This window comes from Heterocephalus glaber, unplaced genomic scaffold (assembly GCF_053883595.1).
Source record: "Heterocephalus glaber isolate CG9 unplaced genomic scaffold, H.glaber_assembly_v1.0 deba00001613, whole genome shotgun sequence".
Classification (NCBI taxonomy): Eukaryota; Metazoa; Chordata; class Mammalia; order Rodentia; family Bathyergidae; genus Heterocephalus; species Heterocephalus glaber.
Genome location: NW_028258384.1, coordinates 33109674 through 33124000, shown reverse-complemented (window position 1 = coordinate 33124000; position 14327 = coordinate 33109674). Strand labels below are relative to the sequence as shown.

Below are 14327 nucleotides of genomic sequence, written 5' to 3'. Positions count from 1 at the left end.
CTTCTGTCATTTTGCCATTTGTTTTCTATATGCCTTACAGCTATTTCCCCCTTCCTAAATTTCTGTCTTATTTTGTGTCTAGCTAATATTTTTGTAGTGAAATGTTTAAATTCCTTTCTCATTTCCTTTTCTGTATATTCCTTTTTTGCATTCATGAGAAATTTTATAGTCTGCATCAACAGAAAAAGTATAAAATGTAAGGCATTTACATATACATTGCAATGAGTAACTATATAAACATTACAAACTGACCACTATTGGACAAGTGGTGAAAATAAAATTCACAAAAACATAAAACCTTAATAAGTCACTGTCTTCCTTCTACTTCAATCAGAAAGGTTTCTAGGTAAACAGATACTAGTACCTCTGGGAAGAGACAATTCAGAAGATCATTAGACACACTTGCCTTCACTTAATAACTAAATATCTGAGTTAGAGGTACTATCTCAAGATTAAAAACAAATTAGAAGGAAGAAGTTAGGCTAACATGCTTTCAAAACTATTAGTAAAATATAATTTATGATGACAGTAATTACATAATCTCAAGATTAATTGTTAAACACTAAGTTATATAGTTTACACCCCTGAATAAAAAGATGACCATCACATAATATGAGCAACCATAGCATGAAATCACATAACTAAAGACTCCTAAGAAGAGTTTATCTTCCCTAAATTCTTCAAATTTCAGTTAAAGAACTTAGTTGAAGAACTTCAGCTTTTAATTTTATCTTTCAACTATCAGTTGAAAAACTTTAATTTTCAATTAAAAACTTAATTCATGTTTATTGACAGTAGGCTTCCATAACAGGCCTACTGTATATATTTTGAGTTTCTGTTAAACTGTATTTTACATAAATTTATTTATGATTGAAAGCTTAATGTTGTTTAGAAGGCTGTTAACATAACCATTAATTTCTAAAGGCTCTTACAGTGTTTTGTTGTTTGTTTTGGTTTGGGTTTTTTAGTACTGGGGTTGAACCCATGACCATGCACATGCTGGGCAAGTGCTCCACCACTGAGTCACATCTCCAGTGCTATGAAAAGGCTTTTAAGATCAGCATTTCTACAGTATTCCACACATTCTTTTTTCCCACATTTACTTGTAAGTCAGTCATACAGACATCTCAAGGTTTTGTACACATATTTAGGAATATTTTCAAAGTTAGCTTTGCATTATATAAATTTGTAAAGTTTGCAAATAACCCAGTAGGTAGAGAAATAGCCAAACCTGCTTCAAGCAAACTACCCTTCTTATTGTTACTACTTCAAAATGGTGAATGACAAGTAACTAATTTTATTATGTTATCTTTATACCTTGTACAATATTTAACAGCTCTTGATGGTTTAAATCTACGTCTGTCTCTCAGTTACCCACCTCACAACTATGGAAGGCATTAAAGGCTGAATGAGTGACATAAGCAGGATGCCGTGTGGATAATCAGGTGTTATATATTAACTTATTCCATAACTAGTGTTAACTTTCTAATTAAAGCTTAATATTTAATTTTAATAACTATTAAAAAATACAAGATTAAGTAACTTGCATTAAAACATGGAAACTCATCTTAATATTAGTGTAATAGGGGCCAGGGATTTAGCTCAGTGGCATCATGCCTGCCTCGCAAGCGCAAGGTCCTGCGTTCAACCCCTGGTACTGCAAAAAAAAAATATAGTAGTAAACACTTCTCCATAAAATAGTTATTATCAATGAATTTAAAAAGTACTTCCATAGTATTCATTTTATTACACCTAGTGAACCATCTTTAGTGTGGAATTAACAGATATGTTGAATATAAAGCTTAAAATGCAAGGAATAACATGAGAAAAATCTATGGGGGTAGGATCTTCATTTTAATCTGAAACTGTAGAATTATTGGCTCCAGTTGGCCTTCATCAACAATTTACCTTTTTTTTTTTCACTTTTAGAAATGCATGAATAACAGGCTTGCTAATTTAACTCTCCTTAATTTATTAAGGCCTTAATATTTTTTAAAGATGACTTTAAAACCAAAACACTGGGCTGCGGATGTAGCTCAAGGGCAAAGCACTTGCTAGCGTGCCCTGGGTGTGGTCTCCAGCACTACCAAAAAATAAAAATCTAAAAAGCCTAATTCGACACACAGTGAAAGCATAGTAAAAATATCAAAACTTCGGATCTGACTTACTAAATAGAGCCTAATAATGAAGAAGCATTTTCCTTTCCAGATAAGTTAATAACTTAAAATATAAATAATTGTTTAAAGTTTCACTGACCAGAGAATGTGAAAGTTCCTGGTACCAAAAAAAAAAATTAGCATTCAAAGATTGATAGCCATTTCATTCTACAGTGGGACAGACCTTGGATTTTGTTTGCCTTTGTTTGTAATTACTTTACAGTCCTACTCGATTTTAAAATTAAGATTCACAAATGAACATGGTTACCACTGTTTCTGGTTGATCAGTCTGAATGGTGGAATCATTCAGCCTGAAGCGTTCTCTGCTGGAATTGTCTTTCTGCTTCTTGAGACATACTGTTTTCTTCAAGATCAATAGTAGGCAAGACATCTTTCTTTTCTAGGCCCTTATTCTTCTGTTGTTTCACCACTAACAAAGTGAATGACTCTCCTTGGAACTTCTTTTTTTCTGTGACTCCCAGTTCTACATTTTCAAAGCCTCTTTCATTTCACAGAGCCAAATCCCCAAACACTGCTGCAGCTTCAGTGCCTGACACTAGATGGTATCTGCTCCTTCTGCACAGCCCAGCTCTTATTCCATCATCCTTGTGGCCATGGGGCTGGTGGTGATAGAGGGAAATGGCTGATAAGCCCCCTTTTCTGTATATTCACTAGCTATGTTTTTTGTTGTTGTTGTTTTGCAGTACCAGGGATCGAACTCAGGACCTTACACTTGCCAGGGAGGCATGGCACCACTGAGCCACATCCCCGGCCCTAGCTATGTTCTTTGTGGTTATCATAGGGATTACATTTAGCAACCTTAAGTTATGACACTTTAATTTGAGTTTATACCAGCTTCAGTTCAATACAAAAATTTTGCTCCTTTAACAGCTCTGCTACCCCCAAAATAGAAAGGCACTGTCTATGCACAGGGAAAGGTACGGGCTCAGAAAATGTGAGAAGAGGGGCTGGGGATGTAGCTCAATGGTGCCACACCTGCCCGGCAGGCACAAGGTCCTGAGTTCAATCCTTGGTACCAAAGAAAGGAAAAGAAGAGAAAAGAAAAATGTGAGAAGATCTTAAATTTACATTTCATGCTGATCCTTGGCGCAGAGATAGTGTACAACAGCAACAACAACGACGACAAAATCCTGGGAAATGAGAACTGCTTTTCGGAGTTACCAATGTTATTAGATTCTAATTTTGTCAGTGTCACCAAATTATATCTGCATACATTGTGTGCCAAAAACCATAAACAAATAACTTAATGCATTAGTTTCTTAATTACAAAATGTGGCGTAGAACCAAAGTTATAATACTAGCTTTTAGGTTAATATCTGTAATTATTTCTTTCCACTGTTCTCCTAAATTAACTATAAAACAAAGAATGCAATTACAAACTCCAAGTATCCCTTGAATATGCTGCTTTCATGATTATTTGTCGTTCAATGGTTTAGCTATAACTGTGTCTTAGTGTAGGCCTGAATTCATTGCACTTGGAGTTAGTTGAGATTCTTGAATGTTTATATTCCTGCCTTTCATCAAATTTGGGAAATTTTTAGCCATTATTTATTCAAATATTCTCTGTTCCTTTCTTTCTTCTTCTGGGACTCCACAATGCCTAAGTTAGACCACTCATAGTGTCCCACATATCTCTTAGGCTCTATTCACTTTTCTTCAATTTTTTTTTCTTTTCTTTTTCTTTTTTTTGGTACTGGGGATCGAATTCTGGTCCTTGCTCTTGTGAGGAAGGCGGCGGAACCACTGAGCTAAATTCCTGGCCCTCTTTTCTTCAATTTTTATTTTTTCTGTTCCACAGATTCAATAATTTCTTATTTTAAATACTTTCTTCTGTCTGCTCAAATCTGTCTCATTTGAGACCCCCTAGTGAATTGTTCATTTCAGCTATTATACTTCTCAGGTCCAGACTTTCCTTTTGGTTTCTTTTAACATTTTGTTTCTTTATTTCAATTTTTATCATTTTCTTTGATTTTACATCTTCCTTTGGCTCTTTGAAACTCTGTAAGACAGTTGTTTTAAAATCTTTTTCCAGTATATCTATCATTGAATCTTTTTCAGAGGCAGTTTGTTTTGGTTTTACTTTTTTCTTTTGAATGGACAATATTTCCTATTTCTTTGTATGCCTTGTGATTTTTTGTTTGTCAAAAACTGGACATTTGAATCATGTAACATGGTGACTCTGGAAATCAGATTCCCCTTACTCCTTTCCTAATACTGTATTCTGCAGTTTATTTATTTATTTTTTATTATAGGCTCTCTCTATATCAAAGATCAGACTGAAACATAAAATTAAGGTCTTCTCACTTATATTCTGAACCTGCACCTTTCCTTGAGCAGTCACAATAACTTTCTAACTTTCTCCATGTATGTGGTTGCTTTTGAATGTCTTAACCTTTAATGTCTGGCTCACAAAATAGGAAAGAGTGAAAAGTGAAGGGTGGGGGTGGGGTGTCAGCCCTGGACATCACTTCAGCTAGCAGTTAAGAGGATCATAACAATGGATGAAATACAACAAAACTGGCCATCTGCCCTTTTGTCTGTATTTCTGTGATTAGAAATAGTAATTAGTAATGAGAGCACAGGTCCCTACATTTGGAAGATGGCATCTGTTTTGCCTGGTCTGGCTCCCATAAGCTGTCACTAAAACACAGAGAGAGAGTTGCCTGCTGTAGGGCTCAGGGTAGGGCATGGGTAGTTGCTACTGAGCTAAGAGCTGAAATTGACCAAAATTAGCACTCTACCATCTCAGCCTTCCACTGGAAGTTGCAAGCTTTCAATAGACACTAGAGTTCCAAAATACTTATATCAGGTGGATTCTACCAATGCAATTGTTGTCTAGGTAAGGAGATAACAATCTGTGTGGCTCCTATTCTGACACTTTCCCAAAACCCCATAGAGAATCTACTTCTTTTTGAAGCAGATTTTAAGTAGACTTTTAAGGGGAAACAAAGCATAGTTCTAGATCTGTAACTTGAAGGAAAGATATAAATATAGACGTCAAAATATTGGTAGGTTAGGGAGAAATAAGAATTTATATGAAAACTCGTATATGATTGTTTTAACCTCTGTGTAGTGAGAATCTAATTTAATATGAGTAATTTGTAGGTAAGAAAGAGATTGTCTTATGAAGAGAAGTGGTCTGCAAAATTCTTGAAGAATGATCCAGAGAGTGAAGAGATTTTTTAAAATTCTAAATTCTGCTGGACATGGTGGCACACACCTGTAATCTCAGCTACCTGAGAGGCTGAAACAGGAGCATCACAAGTTTGAGGCAAGCCTGTACAACTTAGGAATCCTCTAAGTCAACATAAAATTTTAAAACAGAGCTGGGGATGTAGCTCAGTGGCAGAACACTGGCCTAGTATATGTGAGGCCCTGGGTTCAATTTCCAGTACTGCAAAAATAAAATCTAAATTTTAAATTTGCAGTATTCTAGCTGTGTATAGATCTGCGTTGAATTGTAATCCTGGGCTGTAGAATTAAATGTGAATTATTAATTAGAAAATTATCAGTTTGTTCTTTTTAAAGAAAGTTATCAGTTTTAAAAGTAGGGCCGGGGATTTAGCTCAGTGTTTCTGCCACCTGCCTCATAAGTGCAGGGTCCCGAGTTTGATCCCTGGTACCAAAAAAAAAATAAAGTAAACTCAGGTTTTGACTTTTACACATTATATTTGTTGTTGACCCTGAACCTACTGTTGTTTATTTGAGAAGAGGGATAAGAAAAAGAGCAAGAGCCAGAACTCAGATGCATCCTCCAGTAATAGCTATTGTCTTAGTTACTTCCTCATTGCTAGGACAAAATACCCAACACTCACAAGTTAAAGGAGGAAAGGTTTATTTTAGCTCACAGTTTCACTCCATAGTCAGCTGGCTCCAAGGCACAGTGACACGGCAGAGGGGCACCCAGAGGAGAAACAGCCTATAGCTTGGAAGACAAGAAGGCAGCAAGCCTACCTTCTTTCTGTCTCTTTATATTCCATCCAGGCTACAAGCCTATTGATTGGTTTCACCTACACCCAGGGTGAGGCTTCCTGCTTCAATCAGTCCATTCAGCCACACACTAAACTGTGCTAATCCAGGGGATTTAGCTCAGTGGTACCGCCACCTGTCTTGCAAGCACAAGGTCCCAAGTTCCATCCCCAGTACCAAAAAAAAAGAAAAACTGCTAATCCAATTAAAGGTCTAATCCAGATATCACACACCCTAGATCCAACCACCTTTGAAAACCCCCACCTATGAGTGCATGAGGCTTTGGAGGGACATCTAGATGCAAGCCATAACATTTTGCCTCTAGCCTCCAAAAGACTCATGTGTGTCCCTTATGTAAAATGCATTTAGCCCATATCCAAGAGTTGCCAAAGTCTTAACAGTTTTAGTATTGCTGAAAAGTCCAAGTCCAAATTCTCCTCTGAGATTTAAGGCAAACTCTTAGCTGCAAGCCTCTGTAAAGATGAAAAGAAAATTAAACACTTCCATTATATAGTGGCACTATATTACCATTTCAAATAGGGGGCTAGAAGGGATTGGCCTGAAACAAGACTGAAATCCAGCAGGACAAAAATTAAATCCCGTAGTTCCATGTCCAGCACCTGGGGCAATTTGCAGCAAGATGTGAACTCCAAAGGGCTTGAGTGGCTCCATTCCTGTGGCACTGCCGTTGATTGTAGCTCTTATGGCTCTCTCTTGGGCCAGCTTTGCTCCCTCCTTGTGGATTTCCTCAGACGATCCACATTCCTGGCTTCTCCAACCTTCTGGAGTTTCTGCTGCACTTGCAGCTTTACACTCACAGTTTCACACACTGCTCTCTCAAGGTCACACTGCCTGACCTCCTAGGCCTTCTGAAATCTGGGTGGAAGCCTTCCTGACCTCACAACTCTTGCATTTTCCATGTGCCTAAAACCAGCATCGTATGGATGACACCAAGGTCTGCTGTCAGCTGGAGCTGTAGCCAGACTTCCTTCTCTCTTGGATGTAGGGGTCAAGTGCCTGGATTGCTGAGCACTATGAACCCAATCCTGAGGAACAAATTATCTAGGCCATTCTGGAACAGAGTGGTCAGGGGCTTTTGTCTCAAAGCAAAGTCTTTCACTTTTGAAATTTTGAGGCTGCAAAGAGCAGAGTCCTGTTGGTTCTTGTCATGGCCTTGGGCCATCTTTTCTATTGCCCTCTTCCCAAATACTTGGGTTTGGGCCAGGGATTTAGCTCAGTGGTTCTGCCGGCTGCCTTGCAAGTGCAAGGACCCGAGTTCGATCCCTGGTACCAAAAAAACAAAAACAAAAAAAACACCAAATACTTGGCTTTTTGCTAATCTTTGTAGCAACCAAGTTCTCCTGTTTTATCTTGTAGGCTGCAGTTTTACTGGAATTTTTCTTTCTGGCCAAACTAAAAACTTTTTAAATCATTCTGCTGGACCCTTTGCTCTTGATTCTCAATATTGATGTGGCTTAAAGCCCCCAACAGTAACTATACTACCACCTCAACATTAGACTGCCTTGAAATTTCTCCTGCCAGATTAATTAGTCTGCTGTCCTTAAACTTGGTCTCCTGAAGTTTCTCCAGACATCAGCAAAATCTAGACACATTTTCTGCCAAAACATAACACACGTCATCTGGAGTACTTTCCAACAGAAACCTTCTGAGCCTGGTCTTTACCGCCACCATTTCTATCACCATTCTGGTCTTCTGAGCTCTGACTAGAATCTCCTATCAAGTTCAGCTTACAGCTTTCCAGGGCTGCTTCTTCAGCAGGCATCTCCAAACCTTTCCAAACTCTTTCTACAAGCCAGTTGCAAAGGCTTCTGAACCACATGGTCAGGTAGTATCACAGCAACAACCCCACTTCTCTGGTACCAAAATCTGTTTTAGTTACTTTGTCATTACCAGGACAAAATACTTGACACTCACAAATTGGAGGATAGGCTTATTTTAACTCATAGTTTGTAGAGGTTTCACTCCATATTCAGCTGGCTCCAAGGTAGGATAGCATGGCAGAAGGGTATGGCAGAGGAGAAACAGTCCATAGCATGGTAGGCAGGAAGGCAACAAGCCTGCCTTATTTCTGTCTCTTTATATTCCATCCAGGCTACAAGCTTATTGATTGGTGCCACCCACATCCAGGCCAGGGCTTGCCTCTTCACTAAATTCAGTCAGCCACTCCCAGAACTACACTAATCCAATTAAGGGACTAATCCAGATGTCACACACCCTTAATCCACATTCACATACCTTAGATCCAAATACCTCTTGAAAAGCCCCATCTATAAGTACATGAGGCTCTTGGCCGACATCTAGACACAAGCTATGACAGCTGTGTAGTAGAATGGTGAAGGAGAATTTTTGCCCATTAGTGTTGTTATTGCTGTAATCAGCATTTGGATGCAGAAACTATGGACATATTAAAGTTAATATTTCATTGATTTATAGAGTACTGTATTTGATCATTGGAGTTTTAATTTCATTATGAATTATTTACCAGTCATCTGACAAATAACTCCCTATCAACTTATCAGAATTTGGCTATGTCCTATCTCTGCAAAGTGGTCTTCTGTTGTAGTCTCTAAGGTCAACTTACCCTTTCCATGATTCTACAACCCTGAAAATTTGTAGAATTCTACATTTTAGGTCTTGTGTCCATTTTATCTTTTGAACTAAAGTGGTTATTCAGTAGTATGACTTTGTTATTATGATACATAGTTTTCAAAGTCAGTGGGCCCCCATCTTAGCTTCTTAATGTGTGTATATTCCAAACTATGCTAAATTAGCTTTTCTGTTAAATGGGAGCTTCTCAAAAATTATTCAACAGTGCTGAACCTTGACATTTCTCTTACATTTTCTTTCAGAGTGACAATAAATGCCCTTGCTCAGAAGCTCAATGCTTATTGGAAAGAAAAGACATCTCAAGAGAATTTTGAAACTTCAGCTGTAACCAGGCCAGTAACATAAGTAATAAAACATATTATATGTGAAAGTATTAGGGGTAATGTCCATAGACCAAATGGAAAGAACAAGGGTAAAATGATGTTTTTTACACCAGAAAGTTTAATCAGCCAAAACCAAGAAAGCACAGGTACTAATTGCATCATTTTCTAACCCTCTTCATTCTCATTTAACACATGTGCAGTTTGGATCATAAATGTGAAGAATGTAGTACTGTCAGTTTAATAGAAGTAGTGTAATATAGAGGCAGATTGTAGGGGACAGGGGAAGGGGACGTTACCAGAACCTCTGCAGTTAGTCCTGGTCTCCTGCGAGCCACGGCAGCACACGGCGAATTACAGGAAAGGTAGAAAAATGAGACCGAGAAGAAGCTGAGCTTTGGGTCTGATCAGTGCTGCTCTGGGCAGCAAAGACAAAAGCCCCCAGCTTACCACACCTTTTATTCAGTACATCGGGAGAAACAAATGTAACAGATGACTTGCAGAGAGTTCAATAGTTCACATTGGGATAAACAAGGTGTAACGGAAGGCTTGCAGAGAGTTCAGTACATCTCCGGCAAACAAGATGTTAATCAGTCCAAGAACAATGAGGAACTGAGCAGGTGTTTGTTCTCCCAGGATGTTTCTTGTCCTGGAGAATCACAGCATCACTGGATCACTGAAGTCTCAGTTGTGACCGGAGGCCAAACTGGAGTTATTCTGTAGCTGGGCTGTAGGCAAGAGAACTAGGCTAACCAAATGATTTATCCCTAGAATTATGTAGCATTGCTCCCAACAGCAGATGATGACCATTTAAATCAGACACTCCTGGGTTGAAAGCAAGATCTTCTTCTTAACAGTTGGATGGGCTTGGATAAATAATTTATTTCACTTCTCTAAAGTATATCGAATTAGGTGGCATAACACTTTTAGCACAGTGCCTGGCATAGAGTAGGTGTTCAGACATGTTAGCAAATTTCCCTTCTTATTCCTAGTGAATATTGTTGGAAGTGAACTTGTATTTCAGAGGAGAAATACAGAACCCAGCATATTAGAAAAAAGGTAGAATTTGCATCTAATACAGGGAATTATATACCAAATGGGATGAAATGCATCAGTAAGTCGGAAAAGGAGTATAATACAGAAGACAGAATGAATATCAACACATACAGTTACATCACTGTCAAGTTAGAAATTAGAGTGTTAAAAGTTCATTTGGGACATGGGAAGGAGTAGCAGAAGGGGAAGTAAAAATGTTCAAGATGTGATATGTATATGTACCAATTCTCCGTGGTGAATGTATTTATTATGTATCATAAATATATACTAATAATAATTAAATAAGTAGAAATTAAAATCACCAGCTATATGTTTATTTCCTCCTTATTCTAAGGATCTTAACTTATGTCCATCCTCCATGACTGTCAAAGAAATGAAAATTAAGATGCTCTTTTTATCTTTCAAATTAGCAATGATCAATGCAGTGAAACAGATGTTAATATACTGATAGACAGTGTATGTACTTGTATGTAATACCAGAATTGTAATTCTGGTATTTATGAGTAATTATATGCTGGGTATTATTCTAAGTTCTTTGCATGTAATTTATTTAATCATCACAATAAGTCTTGAGAGACAGATTATTTCTTTACAGTCGTAGAGACTGATATACAGAGAATTTAAGTAACTCCCTCAAAGTTAGCAAGCAGAAAGTGATAGAGCCAAGGTTCAAATATAGGCAGTCAGGCCCCTAAACTAAAGTTCTTAACCACTATACTCTTTGCAGAAAAAATAGAGAGGAAATACAGTATGGCTCCCTCAACTTCCTGTTTAATGCAAGCATGAGCTAAAAGCCTCTTCTGCCTGCCTGGAATGCAAGATCCACCGTGTTTCACATGTAACCCAAAGCAGAGAGTTAATGTCGCTAAGTATGCTTGCTCCTGAGAGAACAATATTGACATCTTTCTGAAAGAGACTTTTCCATATCTATGCATGTAAATCCAAAGCTAATATGACACCTCACTCCCTAAACTGCTTTTTGCTGACTCTGGCTCTAAATGAAACAGTGGCTGTGTGAAAATATACATAGACATCAGAGGTCAAGCCTGAGCTTAGAGCTTAAAGGTTGGAAGTCTAAAGCAGACCAGAGCTAAGAGGTAGGAAGCTATGGGTCCAGAAATGTACACAAACCATTTTCTTTAAAACAGAGTTGTAACCTGATGAGGTAGTACACTCCTGTAATCCCAGAACTCAGGAGGCTGAGGCAAGAGGATCACCATGAGTTCAATGTCAGCCTGGGCTACAATACTGAGTTCAAGGCCAACCTGAACTACATAGAGAGACCTTTTCTCAAAAAAGAATTTAAAAAAGAAAAAAAATGAATTTTAAAAAGAAAAAGACATTGTATTTGAGTGGTAGAATTATGAGTGCTTTCTGTATTTTCCAGTTTTTTCTGTGATGAGCTTTTATGACTTTTATAACTAGAAAAAAGAATCATTTAAAATGATAAGAAAATTACTAAACCAAAGGTTAAAAGAACCACACTACTCTATAGAAATATCTATAAAAGCAGTGTAAATGTAACATACAGAAAACTTACCCTACTGGTGAAATTAGCATGAGGTACCTCTCTCCCTTCTTTATATCTTTTCTCTAGCCTTCCCTCTTCTTGCTCCAACCCATTTTCATACCATAGGTACTGACTACATCCATCATATATGAGCCACCTCTTTTCACAGAGAAACAACTCACTTTAAGATGTAGGTGTCTGGTTTCCAGTTCCAGCTGTGGATAGGCGTATGATTTTTAAGAGTTAGGGCCGGGATTTAGCTCAGTGGCACCATGCCTGCCTCACAAGGACAAGGTCCTAAGTTCAATCCCCGGTACCAGAAAAAAAAAGAATTTTAACAGTTGAGTTCTGGAAGACTTTATTTTAATAATGTAACCCAGTTGTTGGTCTGGTGCCACTACTTTCTAGTTATGAAATTTAATCAAATTTATAGTCCTTTTAAAGATTAACTTTGAAACTATCAGCCTAATTTTTTATTGAAGCACTATAAACAAATTGTTTATTTTTAAATAAAAGGAGAATAAGGGGATCTTCAGGGAAATAGCAGAGATGTTTTGATAACAGTGCTTCATTGACTCCTATAAATGCATTTTAAATCTGTTAGTGACTGAATAGAAGCAAATAAATTGACTGAATGGGTTTTATTTCTTGGTAATGATATAGTCATAAAATATTTTTTCAAGTTAATAAATTTTAGAGTTAAAATTATTATTTTGTTAGAACAAAAGATTCCAGGATAAATATTATTGATCTCCATAAATAATGATACCTTACCATGTTAATATGTACTTGTTATTTTTTATATCTATATCTAATATATCTTCATCATTATTTTATCTATGAAATTCAAAATATACACATTTTAGACATTAAACTACAACATTTATAACACATTTTATATATAAAATTAGGTTTTTTTCACTTGGTTTTACCTTTCTAATGTAAGATAAAGCATAGAGCTGGAGGATACCTAGTCACACTTCTGTTTTCCCTCATTCAGGAAGATTCCTGATCAGACATGGGTACAGTGTGATGAGTGTCTTAAATGGAGAAAGCTTCCTGACCAAGTGGACCCATCTGCATTACCTGCAAGATGGTTTTGTTACTATAATTCCCATCCAAAATACAGGTAAGGTTCCAAGACTCAGTATTATCCCTGATATTATACCTGATTTGTCTTTATCTTTTAAAACACTTAATCTCAAGTCTATACTCTTCACCCTGGCATTCAAGCCTCTATGCTTACAGACCTATGCAGCTTTATTTTTTATTATACCTTAATGAAAAATACTTTGTACTTTACTTTATACTTTGTACTTGAGCAAGTGCTATGGCCTCACTTTTCCCCACACAAGCCATGCTTGCTCTCTCTTCCATGACTTTGATTGTTATTTTTCTCACTTGGAATGACCTTGTGCATTCCATCTGCCTGTCCAAATCATCTCCATCTCAGGAGCTGAACTCTTGTGTAGTGTTTTTTTCCTGTTGGCAGTAGTTTATGGTTATTTTACTCTGAATTCCCTGCAGTATTTAATTCTTGACATTTGTTCATATCCTATTTTGTTTTTTTGTTTTGTTTTTTGGTACCGGGGATCAAACTCAGGACCTTGCCCTTGCAAGGTAGATGCGGTGCCACTGATCTAAATCCCTGGCCCTATTTTGTTTTTTTTGGATGTGCATATGCATATGCTTTGACTCTTCAGGAGATTTTAAGTTCTTTGAGAACAAGGTCTTTATATTCTAGGTTGAATTGATGTTTTTTTATATGCCTTCTATATGGAATCAATGTTAACAGTACCTATTTTACATTCAATACTATTTGTTTACACGTTTGTCATCCTGATATACCATATGTTGCTTTCAACATCTGACATCTAAATAGCATTTGGTGTATCCATGGGCATTAACTTCAATTAAACCATCATTTTATTTGACTCAGTAATCACATATGTTCATAACAAATCAGTTTGTTTCAATCCAGCTATGATTACCTTAAAATTCTTCTTTTTCCTGTAGGATAAATGCTGATAGAAAAAGGGTGCTGAAACAGAGTATGCTTTTTAGGGGAAAAATGTCTAAAATGGAAGAAGTTAACTAAATGAAATGTGGGTCTATAATGTGTAAAGATTCCCTCATAGTTTCCAGATATGCCTAAGCACTTTTCATTGGAGCGTAAATGAGATTGTGTGATTAGAATATGGGACTAATTGTTTAAAAGTTTCATTTTTCAATACTTTATCTTTTTTTTTTTTGGTACCAGGAATTGAACTTGGGACCTTGCGCTTGCGAGGCAGGCACCGGAACCACTGAGCTAAATCTCCGGCTCAATACTTTGTCTTTTATTTGCTTATACTAATTCCAAGAGACACTCTTGTAGGCCACTTTACTTCCTTATAAAATAGATGTAACATAGGTTCTAATTATTATTAATTTTTGTTTGTCTTCGGGATTACTTTTGACCACTGAATAAATTTTCAATACTCTTGGTTTTTAATCCTAAAATTCTCTTCATGTTTTATATATAGAAAGGTTTTGTACTGTGAATAGGATCTACACCCTGTACTGTTAGAGGGTTGTTAAACTGCCCTTTGATAGTCATATGGAAAGCAAAGGGTAAACATGAAAAACACATTTTTCTTCCAAAAGATGATTTCTTATCTATACTGC

General features: G+C 36.9%; 1 protein-coding gene across 6 annotated transcripts in view; it reads left to right on the top strand.

The window, feature by feature from the left end:
* Positions 1-14327, top strand: part of Morc4 (MORC family CW-type zinc finger 4) — a 102690-nt gene that overhangs the window by 27235 nt on the left and 61128 nt on the right. For all 6 annotated transcript variants that reach the window (XM_087196717.1, XM_021241574.2, XM_087196718.1 and 3 more), the window contains 2 exons: positions 9017-9106; positions 12661-12789. In XM_087196717.1, coding sequence (XP_087052843.1) covers positions 9017-9106; positions 12661-12789 — 219 coding nt within the window. The remainder of the gene's footprint in view (positions 1-9016; positions 9107-12660; positions 12790-14327) is intronic.